The sequence below is a fragment of the Oreochromis niloticus genome, linkage group LG23, assembly GCF_001858045.2.
Source record: "Oreochromis niloticus isolate F11D_XX linkage group LG23, O_niloticus_UMD_NMBU, whole genome shotgun sequence".
Classification (NCBI taxonomy): domain Eukaryota; kingdom Metazoa; phylum Chordata; class Actinopteri; order Cichliformes; family Cichlidae; genus Oreochromis; species Oreochromis niloticus.
Window position 1 is genome coordinate 22,869,344 of NC_031986.2, and position 15,061 is coordinate 22,884,404.

At 43.3% G+C, this 15,061-nt stretch overlaps 1 protein-coding gene across 6 annotated transcripts in view; it reads left to right on the forward strand.

Moving 5' to 3' along the window:
* tns1a (tensin 1a) overlaps positions 1 to 15,061 on the forward strand; it is a 118,429-nt gene that overhangs the window by 45,060 nt on the left and 58,308 nt on the right. For 5 of the 6 annotated variants that reach the window (XM_013276348.3, XM_019351871.2, XM_019351870.2 and 2 more), the window contains one exon: positions 9,374 to 9,412. In XM_013276348.3, the coding sequence (XP_013131802.1) occupies positions 9,374 to 9,412 (39 nt within the window). Of the gene's footprint in view, positions 1 to 4,456; positions 4,549 to 9,373; positions 9,413 to 15,061 lie in introns of those variants that run through there. The other variant, XM_019351872.2, reaches the window with a different exon arrangement.

Consider the following 15,061-nt stretch of genomic DNA (forward strand, 5'->3'; position numbering starts at 1 on the left):
GTTTTGACTTATCAGAGAACTGAAACTTTCATGGATATCACCGAGCTTTTTTTCCCCAACTACAAATTCCTCTCAAATTTCTGTGCAGGTACAGCCTTTATTTTCCTATGTCATGCATCAGAGTTGTTTTCTAGATCGAAGATGTTATCCACTAGGCTTCTACACAGAAAGTAAGTGTGCCTGGTAGAACCACTGTGATGCATCAGCTCTCAAGTATGTGCTGGGAAGTATTATAAAAGCAGTAGTGACCAGAGAGGATGGCATTTAACATGTAATCCCACAAGAGGACGTGGCTAAAATAGCGGCGACTCGGCATGCTCGCTTACTTCTGTCAATAAGTGAGGGGCTAGAGAGGAAAACCCAAAAGCAAGTTTAGATTAAAAGGAAATTTCACTACCAGAAAACACAAACAATCTACTTTGAGATTTACTCTGTAAGGAGAGTGCAGACAGATGCATAAACTGAGGCCTAATTTATAGCAAAGGAGTGTTCACCAATTCTTCCAGTAAGCCTATATTTCATTGCATTTTTCTGCATGTATATCATTGATTTTGGCTTGGCGTTGTTTCTTTATTCTTGCTTCACTGTGCCATTAGTGGTTAAACGGTATCCTGCAGCCACCCTTAATTAAACAGGAAGTGATAGGCGAATGGTGTCCGGAACAGGCACATTTGCACGCTCCAACACTGGTGCAATCCACTAATGATGAAAACATGATTGTTTTCGACCTCCACAGAAGCTCCGTCTTTGAAGTGTTATTGCATGTTATTAAATCTGTGCCAAATGAAATGAAACCTCTCCCACTACTGAAGCCGCGATCAAATGACCTAACCTTTATGATGTGCGATCATACCCCCTGTGCGTAAAACTCCAAGACGGGCTTTGAGAGTTGGAGGTTTTCAACCTGTGTCCAAAGTGAACCACAATTGCACATCTGATATTCATCACTGCTATGTTTAATGGGATATTTTGTCGTCTGCAGCTTGCAGTGATTGGGTTATAACCGTACAAAAGGGTGATGTAGCCAAGCCACTCACTGTGGGTTGACCATGATCAAATAGCTGCTTCCTCGGCGATCCATGGTCTTTGGCCTCTTGCTCATCCGCTCAGGCCTCAAACATAACATCAGCATCTTGGTTTCGAGGTGAAATAATGCAGTGCCTTCTCTGGTGAAGGCAATCCAGTGAGATGGATATCGTAAATAACCTCCTGCGTGTTGTGGTAAACTTTGTCTGAACCATTTAGGGTCGACGCTAACACTTACGCTTGTTGGACAAGTTTTACGCTTACTTATGGTGTGTTAGCCATGTGGTAGTGATTTTGTTCTTGTGTAAAAAGAAAAAAAATCTTTTTCTTTTGTTATTCACGAGATTTAAACAGTGGATTTGGCATGAAAAAAAATGGAAAGTTGTCGCTTGGTGGATTTCGTGTTTTCATCCTGTCACGGTCTGATCGTTTGTTCAACCATCACAGGATGGTTTTCATGGAAGCTCATGTTTGTGCGATGCTATCAGGCATTGATGGAGTACAAAACAGCTGGTGAATAGCGTCTTTTACTTTGCAAAAACAATTATTTAGACGTTCTATGTACACACCACCCTTTTCCATCCTGTTTGGATTCTCTCTGAAGCTGTTCACCCCAGACTGAAGGTTTTCAAAATGTCCTTTTCCAAATTTAGATATCCACCGAACAGCTCAGTCAAAATACCATGTTTACAGAGTGGATTTTCCATTTTAAAGGATATTGAATCATGACTTTGATGCAATGGCTCTTATAAGTGATGGAGAGCATTTTAGTGGCAAATTATTCCCATGCAGTATTCTCTTTGGCAGCAGCGATTCCTTTATTTTGCCATTATTTTACTACAGTTTGATTTAAGTCTCCTTTCAGATATTATTTAACCACAGACGACGTTCAGTGCTGCCAGCAAGCCGCTGCCAGCAACACAGTGCCACCCAGTTGAACATGGAGCATTACACACTTGCCATTATGTCAAAATGTCAAACCGGGAAAGCAGGAACATGCACTCCAGCATCACAGGACTCAGCGGATTTATTAGGCCTCCAAGTAAAACAGAAACCCAGCCGATGTATAAATCCCTCCAAAAGGCCTGTTTGAGCTCCAGTCCTTATTTGGCCCCCGTTTGGAAAGTGAAGAATTTAGTTTCTCAGGCAAACTGCCATCAATGCGGCAGTGACTCTTGTGTGGGCAGAACGAGTGCTTGAGGAATTTTGAATGTGGTCAGACCCATGGCAGGCTGATTTATTGGAGCCAATGAGATGATTTATTCACAGTGGCAAAAGCATGCTTTCTGCCATCACTTAGGATGAAGTAGATGAACCAAGATCACAGTCATTATCCCTCAATCGGAGAGGCAAAAGGGCAAAAAAAAGACAAAACACAGCAGCTCCAAGTTAAGAGAGTCAAAAAGTAAGAGTAATGAAAAATGAAAAAGGTGAAACAAAGGATGCAAAAGGTGCTGAGTAAATTAGTGGCCAGTGTTATACTGCAATCATGTTAGACACCTGTGCAGCTTCCCATTAGTTGTTACTGTGTTGAGTATTTGTCCAGGGTATCTACAAGTGATAAGAAACCTTACCTTAGACTATTTAGACCTGGAGTCTATTTGGAGGATGCATTTGCAGTGGAAAAGATCCTAGTTGATGAAATGGTAGGAAAATAAAAAGGCTGAAGAGTCAAGTTTAAGAGTGAAAATAAGAAACACTACATACTGAGCACAGTGTAATAGATGAGGTTAAACAATGTCTGTAAAATTACTCTGTGTGTAATTAAGAATGATTTAAAATCTTTTAAATCGCTGTCTTTTATAAGCAAAACATATTTTAAATGCTCCACTGTGTATGTCATTGAGCACAGATTGGTTTGTGGTGGCTAACGTTAGCAGTGGTAGCAGTTAGCATGCTTTCCTTGCGTTCCACCATGTAGTTATTTTAAGTCGCTAAGACAGAAATATCTGCTTGTATATTTTAGGTTGAGACCAAGTATAACCATGACAGTGAGCTTACGAACAACCATGATTTTTCAGTAGTACTGAAGAACTGCACTGGTTTCTGGGGCTGTCATTTGTCTTCCTTTTTACTTTGTTCTGTTACTATGGAGAAAAAGAGGAGATGCACCAACTGACAGGGCTGCAGGCTCAACTAGAAATACTTGACAAATTAACTTTTTAGATCCAAAAGTTAACTATCAGTACATTAAGAAAACATGAATAAGTAATTTAACTCACTGCTATTTTCTGGTGCTGAGTAGCAAGAGCAGCAACATTTAGTCATGTGCCTGATTACTTGTACAGATCCCTAATGTGCAGTATTTATCCTGGAGCAGTCTGCAAAGACACATCCACATGGTCCAACAAAATGGACGGCACTTGGGCATCTAAAGTTCCTGATGTTTAATGAGTTATGACGGATGTGAAAAATGTAAAAGTGGTGTAATAAGAACTACTTAGCTGCAGCTGTCTTTGGGCACATCTGCAAGCAAGTATAATCCTGCCCTTATTCTTCCTCTCTTCCTCTTCCTCTTATCAGAGGATGCTTGTTCCAGCCTGTTTGAAGTTTGTCAAACCGAATGAAAAACAGCTCATCACTTTCCTGCTCGGAGTGCTACGTGTTTACTCATTATACGATGATTCAGCTCGGTGGATTGGGTTTGAGAGTCTTTCTTTGATATTCCAGGTTCTACATTCCCATATAAATCCTCCTTGAGCAACACTTTTCTGAAATCATTACTGCATTTGCCACTCTATTGGTATGAGGCAAAAGGAGATCTAGGAAGAGAATGGCAGCACCATGAAGGTGTCAAGTCTCATCTGAGATGTTTGACTTTTGTAATTCAACAGCCCACCTTAACCTCTGTTCACCCCCCAGTAAGACGTCTTAGCTGTGGTGGGATTGCAGAGGGTCCCCCAGTGGCTCAGTTGACTCCTTGTTCTAGTTCAGTAGCTTCCCAGACACCCCTCTTGACTTGATGTGATTATAAGCTCCCTGTTTTAAGAGACTAAACCCACTTTGACTCTATCTTGCTGTTGGAGAGTTCTTTGTGGTCTGGTGCTTTGTAACTACCCAGTCGCTGGAAGGCGATTGAAGAAACTTGTGCAAAGGCCAAAGAATGCTCTTTGCTTGGACATGAGTACAACAATGGACAATGAGTTACGGTCTTTTTAAGATAATGTACATTCTGGGTGGGGTGAAAATATGATAACAACTACAGCATAGCATGAATCCCTTGAAATCGTCCAGTTGCAAGGAATTTTCCAGTGTAGGTGATGCGCTGCAGAAGATGCATCGATAAAGAGAAATGATCAGATAAACGGGCTTCATTTCTCAGGCATTACAAAAACAGCTAAATGAGCTGGATAATTTCACAGATTTTGAGATGGAGCTGCACAAACAATCACTGACAGATGAACCTCAGGTGTTAGTCTGGCTGGATGCTGAAGCGTGTGGTGGGCCTCTCTGAGATTCCTGTGCTTTAGCCGGTAAAAACCATGTGAGACCTTCCAGCTGCAGCTGCCATATATGGACGAGGTAGCTATTCTTTCACTTTCTCGCATGGTGATTTGCGGAGGATTTTCAGTCTCACTGAGCCACAGTATTTGAAGGAATTTGAGATGAGCAGCTATGAAGGTTTTGCTTGTTATTTCTTCCCTGCCAGCAGTGTACACATGTGATTCCAACAGTTTGGTGTCTGGATGTGAGCGTTTGACTCGAAGTCCAAATCCTTCTAAGCTTAGATCAGTGCTGGAAGGAGTCATCACCAGGACAGAACCTGTGAGCTGCACATAAAGGCAGACACTATTGGGCTCAGTGACGTGTAGCATCACCAGCACCAATTAATCAATAACAACATCGTCTTCAGATATTAGACGTCCAGTACAAAGCAAAAACATGTCAACTGCTGGGAAGTTCTGTTAGCTTCTAATAGAATTGGGATAGGTGTTGAGTCCTTATTTTGTTGAAGTCCACTAGAGTTACATGCAAGCTGCTTTTTCACTTTGAATCTACACTGTGTATAACAGAGATAATAAAACTGCTGCAATGATGCTGAAAAAACTGTGTAGGCGTAAGAATCACTAAAGGGCTATATACAGGCTGATGACTACACCAGTGTCAGTAAAATGCTTTACTGACATTTTAGAAAAGATACAAATTTATGCCTTTAAAATAGCTTTAGTTTTGATTTACACAATACACATGCAAAATCAATGTAAACATAGTTAACCAGGCTATGGTAGGGCTAAGCTTGGACTCGGTATAGTACCAGATAGCCGTCATCTTGGTGGTTTGAGGCAAAGCAGGTGGCGAAGCAGCAAAACAGAGCAGGCGTCATTGACAACATACATGAAAGCGATTAAGCCAGACACAACATGAATGAAGGAACGCAGTTTTGCAGCAGTTGTCAGCAGTTCACAAATGATTTGTGAGATTTGGCAACAAGAGGCTAATGTGGGCTATCATTTAGATCAGCTGATCAGCCCAGATTGTGGGCTGAGTTTAACTGTGTGGCTTTCCTGATATGCAAAGTCTTACCGTATGTAAGGCAACCTGGCAGTTAGTATAATAAAAGGCTGGTAACAGTGTCTCTACTATGTGGTATGGTCAGCTTGGTCTATAGATGACCTGCTTCGTGCTTTTTTTGGTAGCACTGACTGGTGGATTGATGCCTTCACATTGCACATTAGCATGCTTTGGGTGGGATCTTTTCTGCTGCGATGTTATCCCGCTACTGTATTCTGATATGCTTGATGATAGCATTACAAAGTCAATGAGTCCTTTGTTTTCCCAGAGCAAACTAATTATGGCCGTTTCCTTCCTGCCCCTGTCTGCTGTATGCTGATAGTGCGCTCTCATCTAAGCCCTCGTAAACATCCGTCAGCTCACAGCGCGCTGGGATACTGGCTGCTGCACGCAGTCAATTAACCATGCATGTATCTGTACACACTAAAGTAAATACAATCAGATGGACGTCATACAGCTCGCTGGAGAGGTGCCTGTTTACGCATCGTAATCAGTGATTTGTGGTGCAGAGGGTAACACAGACTGTTAGGGGACGTACTTGCCTGCCATGAATACTATGGACAAAATATTTTGAAACCCAGTTTAGCCCGGGATGCCCTAACTGCTATTTAAAGATGCTCCATGTGACACTGCAACATCAGGAAAGCAATACGGCTCTAATTTTGAGGGGATAGTATAATTAGGCTACAAGTGATACTGTTGCTTGGGAGGTCTGGCAACAGGTACTGTCCCTTGGCTCTGCATTTTTTAGTACTGGTGTAGACACATTTGTTGTAAAACCTGCTGTTGTTTACTGAAAGGAAAACATGATGTTGAGCATAAAGTGGGGAAGAATGCGGAGACAAAAAGGAGCTGAAACCTCCAGCTGCCCGTGCAGAGAAGTGGTTGGATGGCACAATAATTTTCCGCTATGAGGGCAAAAAAGGGAGCGGATCATGAAAACAAAATCTCCAGCAGTACCAGCTGAGGTCAGGTCTCATGCAGTAGTTCTAGTGCTATTTGATTATGTTAGTAATGCCTTACCAATCAGCCAATCAGAACCTTTTTTTAAGAGGGGCAATTGAGACAGGCGCAGGACTTATAATGGCTTGTTTCAGACGGAAGCTATACTAAAGTTACATATTAATATCAGGATTATTAAGCAGAAATGGCTTAATAAAAAGTGTTTATTTGTCATATATGCAAAAAGTCTTGAGCCACCTCTAATTTCTTTAATATTAGGAAAAATGGCACATATGTGTGGTCAGTATTTGGTGTGACCACCTTTATCCTTCAGCACAGTCTGAACTCTCTTACGCAGCTTTCTTGTCACGTCTTTAAGTAGTCTTCAGGAATAGTTCTCCAGGCTTCATGAAGGACATTCAAAGCTCTTCTTTGGATGTTTCTGCCTTTTGTTCTGTTCTCTGTCAACATGATCCCACACTGCTTCAATATGTCACAGGTAGGGAGAGGACTCAGGCGCAGACTGGAATTCAAAGTTCAATACGAGAGTTTATTTACACAACACCAAGTGTACGATATATACGTGGGGGGGAAATCCAGGGGTCCAGGGAGTCCAGGGGTGATTCGGGAAGGGAAAAGGTCCTCTCACACACTTGCGCTCCACCACACGAATCCACACACCAACATGCTCGTAATCCAATGCAGGAAAGAGAGCAGCAGGTCCGGGGAGACTGTTCACACAGAGAGAGACAAATCTCAAAAGGCAAACTCACTCACTCACGAAGCATCACAAAAGCTAGGAACTAACACTAACGTGTCTCATGCAATCATCCAGTGATGACAGGATCCGAGCCCCAGCCTTAAATAGCCACGGAGTAATCAGCTGTGCAATTAGAGCCAGGTGCGTGGGCCAAAGGCAGGAGCCTGAGCTCCGCCCAGGCAGAGCGACAAGGGGGTGAGAAAACCACCAAACAACAACAAATAACAAATGTAGCCTCGCGGGGCCAGCCGGGCAGACACAGGAACCATGACACAATAATGTTGAGGTCCAGGCTCTGGGGAGGCCGATCCATGACTGTGCTCCACTGTGGTATGCTTTTACTGTATTGGCAGTGTATTTGGGATCATTGTCGTCTTAAAAAAATGAAGCTGTTGCCAATCAGATGTTTTCCAGATGGTTTTGCATGGTGGAGCAAAATCTGATGGCACTTTTCTGTATTCATAATTCATGAATTTTTACAAGATCTCCAAGACTAAATGTGACTTCATCTCTACATCAGACCTGTTGTCACTGATTTTCAGTCCAGTTCTTGTGTAATTTTCCTTCCTCAGCTTTTTCTCCCTTTTTTTCCCCTTCATTAAGAACGGCTTCTTGACAGCCACCCTTCCACTGAGACCATTTCTGATGAGGCTTCAGTAAACAGTAGATGATCAGCTGAAGGTTTAGATGATCTTTCAGGTCCTGTGTTAGGTCTTTGCTGTATTTTTCCTGTTTCTTAAAGACACAACTTTCAGATACTGTTCATCTGCTGTTTGGGCCTGATGCTTCTTCTTTGGCCCTCCACTTGTCCAGTTTCCTCAAATCTGTTAAGGCTATCCCGCACACCAAATGCCAAGTTTCTGACATAACACCGGTTCATCCCTTGATTTAGGAGCCTTTTTTATATTTCAGTGATTAAAAGGTCAGTGTTAAGTGTCTTAACAAACAAAAAACATTCATCTGAAAATGGTCAGGTACAAAGATGGGACTGAAAATTATTCAAAAAGCAGCCAATGTCTTCAGAAAGAACTATTGCCTAAAAGCACTTCAAAAGTTAGTTTTTAAGCCTTCTTCTTTTGTCCTACATGTTCCTTGTTTCTGGAAAGGTTTTTTCAGAAACTGTTTTTTCACTTTTTCTTTTTTTTTAAGGAGATACTGCAAACTAAGTTTTTCATCTAATAGCTCCTTGGGAATCACCTTGTTGTTGAAAAACAATGCTATTTTATTCCTGTCAGAATATGGGATCTCTGGCATCTTTCATAGATTCAACAAAAGAAATGTGAACAAATGATGTGTTTTGAGAAAGGGTGCTCATAGCAAACTGCCTAAATGGTTCTTTGCTAACTTTTCTGTTATGCGGCTTTAGAAAATTACAAGAATGTCAGGTTCACTGGAATCAAAAGAAGGAAACAAGGGGTGGCTCAAGAGTTTTGCACATGACTGTAGCATACCGAACATTATACACTGTCTTTTGTTTTTGAAAGGCAAAACTGTTTGTCAGTCAGATACTCGTGTACAATTCTGATGCATGTAGTGCATGTAAGCTCACTTGGTAGTGTGTAACCTGGATTTCTGCCATGATGTCGAGTTGTTATTTAACACAAGCGAAACCAATTTGTACTGTGTTTTTGCCTGGATTCTCTTATACAGACTGACCAAGAAAAGGGTCATGCAAAATAAATGATACTCATACTATAATGTAATGTGTTTATCTGTGTGGGAGCTGAGTGTAATGCAGTGTTCATTAGTTTTGTGATGTTCTCTGGAAGCATTCTCTCAGTGTGAGTTGACTGTGAAATGTGATTTTTGCTTGGAATAGATATTTCCCACACAGAGGAACAGTCAAGGGTGCTTTCTTTTTTATAGGCAGTGATTATTTCTGTTCTGTTGGGAAACACTCAAGCATTCAAGAGGAAATATTCAGAGATGTCTCTCCCCCGCTGTCTCTACAAAAATAAATGCAATTCTTACAGTAGTGTTTTTTAAAACACAATTTAAAGCACTTCAGAGAACTGAGGACACTAGCTGAGTTATTTTTTCTGCTTCTCCCCTCCTTTACTTACCTATTTTTTATGTGCTCTCCTTAAAAGTCAGATATGACTTCAGCTGGTTTCTCTCTTTCTCCATTTACAGGTCACCACATCATGTCAAACAAATACCAGCTATGAGCCGGTGAGTATGACATGTGCATGCATGTGTTTCAGCAATCTGTGTGTATGTGTGTCAAACAAGACCATTAAGGCAACATTTAAAACTCATATTGACCTCTAAAATCCTTTTCATAAATTTGATGGCCCTTCCTAGAATTGTGTCAGAGCCACACACAGGCAGCTCTGTGAGGTCGTTGCTGGATGTGAGAGGGCAGAGGCTATAACTATAAAAGCTTCCTCTCATCTCATAAATGCTGTTTGTACAAGGCAAACCAACTCAAACTGTGTCCTGTAGAGGTGATAATAGCAGTTGGTCACAATCGCCATGTGACTGGCAGATCAAACCTGGCCAAAGGTAGAAAATCAATATGCAAGCACAAAGAACTATTCAGGCAATATGTCTGCCAGGAGCACTGGGACATTTCTTGGTGGCCTGATTGTTTTGTTCTGCCATGAACATGAAGATGACCTGGTATTCCACTGGAGCAAGCAGCGATAAGTTGTCAGAGTTCAGGCATGAAACTCACACACTGTCCACAGGCAGTGACAAGACACGACAGGCAATGCATGCAGTGTCTACTGTAGGGGTTTCTTTGCAGACAGACTGACCAGAAAAATGCACGGTTTGAAAAAAAAGTTGGAATAGAACGGGAAAAATAACAATAACAAGCTAAAGCTTGTAATACTATATTTTAAAATATATAATACTATATTTTGTATTTAAAATCAGGTTGATTAAATATCTTGAACATACTGGTGGATTAAACATCACAGAAACATAAAAAGTTAATTTGGTAATATCCAGTGTTGTTAATTTAGGGCAGATGTGCCATAAACCTTAGATTTAATGGTCATCTGACAAATTATTTAAGGACTGTATGTGCTGTGACTGGTGTTTCCTGGTCAGTTTTTGCAGGGTGTTTAGCTGTCTCAGTGACTTTTCTAAAAGATAAATATTATAACACGTTTGTTACCTCATAACACAAAACATATACTTGTAACACTGACAATAAAACATTTAAGTCCAAGACGAAATGTGCTTGATGCATTGTTTTCAAGATAATTGCAAAGCTGCACCTGCCCAAAATGTTTATCTCATGTTAGCGGTTTTCTTCTTCACTGCCTCTCATGACAAGGTGCCAGTTTACTGATAACTTATCGCTACCTGTGAATGAGTGGGAGTCTGCAAAATTATTGGCACACATGTCCGCCCGCATGCTTACACATGAACAAGAAGGAAATGAAACTGTGGCTCCGTCATAGTGTGGTTGTGTCACAGGGTCTTTTTTAAGAAGTTTTCTAGGCTGTCACTCCTGTTCTCTCACTATGGACTTTAAAGAAGTCCCGACGCTTTTCTTTCCAAGCTCCTTAGACTGCGATGCCCTGGATGACTGAGAACCTCCATCCATTTTCTTCCGCTTAGCCGGGGCCGGGTCGCGGGGGCAGCAGCCCAAGCAGAGAAGCCCAGACTTCTACCTCTCCCCAGCCACCTCCTCCAGCTTGTCCGGGTGAACACCAAGGCGTTCCCAGGCCAGCTGAGAGATATAATCTCTCCAGCGTGTCCTCCTCGTCGTGGGACATGCCCAGAACACCTCTCCCAGGAAGCGCCCAGGAGGCATCCTTGTCAGATGCCCGAACCACCTTAACTGGCTCCTTTCAATGTGGAGGAGCAGCGGCACTACTCTGAGCCCCTCCTGAATGGCCGAACTTCTCACCCTATCTCTAAGGGAGAGGCCAGCCACCCCTCGGAGGAAGCCCATTTCTGCCGCTTGTATCCGCGATCTCGTTCTTTCGGTCACTACTCAGAGCTCGTGACCATAGGTGAGGGTAGGGACGTAGATCGACGAGTAAATTGAGAGCTTCGGTTTTACACTCAGCTCTCTCTTCACCACAACAGACCGGTACTGCGTCCGCATCACTGAAGCCGCTGCACCAACCCATCTGTCCATCTCCCGCTCCCTTCTCCTATCACTCGTGAACAAGACCCTGAGATACTTGAACTCCTCCAATGGGGCAGGAACTCGTCCCTGACCCGGAGTGGGCACTCTACCCTTTTCCGGCTGAGGACCATGGGCTTAGATTTGGAGGTGCTGATTCTCATTCTCACCGCTTCACACTTGGCTGGGAACCGTTCCAAGGCAAGCTAGAGGCCATCACCCGATGAAGCCAACAGAACCACATCATCTGCAAAAAGCAGAGATGAGATCCTGAGACCTCCCAAGTGAAAGCCTTCCGCCACTTGGCTACGCCTAGAAATTATGTCCATAAAAATTATGAACAGAATCGGTGACAAAGGGCAGCCCTGGCGCAGCCCATTACCCACCACGAACGATTCCGACTTATTGCCAGCTATGCAGACCAAGTATCCTTGAGAGGATGAAGAGCTGATCCAGTGTTCCATGACCAGGACGAAAACCGCATTGTTCCTCCTATATCCGAGGTTGGACTAACGGACGAACTCTCCTCCCCAGCACCCTGGCATAGACTTTCCCAGGGAGGTTGAGGAGTGTGATTCTCCTATAGTTGGAACACACCCTCTGGTCCCCTTTCTTAAAGATGGGAACCACCACCCCGGTCTGCCAATCCAGGGGTACTGCCCCTGATCTCCACGCAACATTGTAGAGGCGAGTAAACCAGGACAGCCCTACAACATCCAGAGCCTTCAGGAACTCGGGGCGGACCTCATCCACCCCAGAGGCTCTGCCACCAAGGAGTTGTTTAACTGCCTCAGTGACCTCACCCCCAGAGGTTGGCGGGTCATCCCCTTCGTCCACAGACTCTGCTTCCTTCACAGAAGATGTGCCAGTGGGATTAACGAGGTCCTTGAAGTATTCCTTCCACCGCCCGACAATTTTCTCAGTCGAAGTCATCAGCACTCCACCCGCACTATACACAGTGCAGGTAGAACACCGCTTTCCCCTCCTGAGTTGCCTGACGGTTTACCAGAATCTCTTCGAGGCAGTCTGAAATTCTTTTTCCATGGCCTCTCCGAACTCCTACCACACCCGAATTTTTGCTTCCGCCACCGCCCGCGCCGCGTTCCGTTTGGTCTGTCGGTACCTATCAGCTGCCTCCGAAATCCCACAGGCTAACCAAGCACGGTAGGACTCCTTCTTCAGCTTGGTGGCTCCCCTCACCTCTGGTGTCCACCATTTGGTTCGGGATTACCACCTCGACAGGCACCAATTACCTTGCGGCCGCAGCTCAGTGCAGCAGCTTCAGCAATGGAGATGCTGAACATGGTCCATTCGGACTCAATGTCCCCAGTCTCACTCGAAATGCTGTTGAAGCTCTGCCGGAGGTGTGATTTGAAGATCTCCCGGACCGAGGGCTCTGCTAGGCGTTCCCAGCACACCCTCACTGTATGTTTAGGCGTGCCAGGTCTGTCCAGCGTCCGCCCCCGCCACCTGATCCAACTCACCACCAGTTGGTGATCAGTTGACAGCTCAGCCCCTCTCTTTACCCGAGTGTTCAAAACATATGGCCTTAGGTCTGGTGATACGATTACAAAATCGATCATCGACCTGTGGTCTAGAGTGTCCTAGTGCCGTGTTCACTTATGGACACTCTTATGTTCGAACATGGTGTTCGTTATGGCCAACCTGTGGTTTGCACAGAAGTCCAATAACAAAACACCACTCGGGTTCAGATCCCGGAGGCCATTCCTCCCAATCATGCCCCTCTAGGTCTCGCTGTCATTGTCCACGTGAGCATGTCCAGTAGGACAAAACAGTCCCCAGGAGGAGCACCCTCCAGTACCCCACCCAGGGACTCCAAGAAGGCTGGGTACTCTGAACCGCCACTCGGCGCATAAGCGCAGATGATGTTCAGGGCCCATTCCCCGATCCGGAGGCGAAGGGAGCAAACCCTCTCATCCACTGGGAGAAACCCCAACATACCGGCAGCAAGCCGAGGGATACCAAGATACCCACCCCAGCCCACCGCCTCTCACCAGGGGCAACTCCAGACTGAGACAGAGTCCAGCCCCTCTCCAGTAGGCTAGTTCCAGAGCCCAAACCATGCGTTGAGGTGAGCCCTACTATATCTAGCCGGTACCTCTCAACCTCACGCACTAACTCAGGCTCCTTCCCCACCAGAGAGGTGACATTCCATGTCCCGATTGCTAGTCTTGGTAGCCAGGGATTGGTCCGCCAGGATGACTGAGAACCATCACAGACATATTCTCTCACTATCCCCTTATGCAGCCTTAGGTCAATCATCTTGCTTAATACAAAAAGAAAGTATAAGGATTGCAGTAAAGGGGGTGGCTTTTACATACAGACTTTGTCAAAAGCATCCACACATCCTGTGTTGCTTTCAGTAATTTGGTATGAGCTATGCGGATGCTGCCACACTGAGCAGACGAGGAACGATAGAGAGCTTCAGTGAAAATCATTATTCCCTTTTCCGTTAAGGCTTTCTGCTTTAGAGGATAAAATGGGATTTATGCACTGCGACAACAAGACTTGAGCCATTTTCATTTTAATGAGCTTGAAATTGGAGTTTTCATTCATTTCCACAAAGAATGCTTGCTCAGCAAATGTTAGGTCATGATTAGAAAACCAGGAGAAATACCAATTTGATCATTTCCCTGATTTGTAGTGAGTATTTAATGAACTCAAATATGAAAGGGATCAGTTGGTCCTGTTTTATATTTTTATGATTAAACCACCAATGGTTTGACCAAATTAGGAAGATTCCAGGCTACAATAACTACTTTTCACTTATTTACTTTGGGCTTTGGCCTTTTAAAATCACTGCTGCAGCTTGTTAAACAGTCCTTCAGATTTGTTTACAAAGCTCACAGCAGCCTAAGACCCTGTACTTAACTCAGTTAAGAGATTTTCCTTAAAACATGGATCAAGCTCTGTATCTCTGTGCCTCTAATTACATACTTTCTTTTTCTTTCCTTCTTTCTCCATCTCTGCCTCGTTCAGGGACAGACATGCACAATTTAAGAAACTGATTTGAAATTTTAACCCTTTGTATACCTTTAAATGTAAACACTGTAAAAACTCACAAAATGTCATGAAATTAGTCAGCAGAGACTTCATGCAATAGGATTAAATTGAAAAGTATGACAAGGAAAACTGGATCCAAACATATGTCTATATTTAGTTTGTCTCAGTTGTTAGTTTGGTCAACCGTAAACACCCGAATAACCTAAAATAAGGAAATTTGAACTGGCATCAAAATCTGAAGTAACCTCAAATCAACATTTTTTTAAAAACATGACTGATAGTAGATTTTTCGGAGCTAATACTGATGCTAATACTATGTTATTGCTATACTGAACAGAGAAAATTAAGTATTCATTGTTTATGGACTTTCCAACAGTGTTCTAACTTAATATTTAGTTGTCAACTTACCGTGAAGATGCTGATTATCTCCACTCCACCAACTGCTAAGTTGTGATGCTACTCTGCTTTGTGTGCTACAGACTCTTCTGAGAGTACTGTAATCAAAGGACTTACTGCGCTTAGCTTAATAAACTATAGAATGATGCTATTGCTCAATCACCAAAAACATATTTGTTATGCATTATGCTCCATACAACAGAAAATATTTGGGCAATATTTATGCTAATATGACTATATCTTTGATAGGAAAATGTTGGCTGATTATATAGAGAAATGGAATTGTTGTTATGGTTTTTGTATTTTCACAAAAA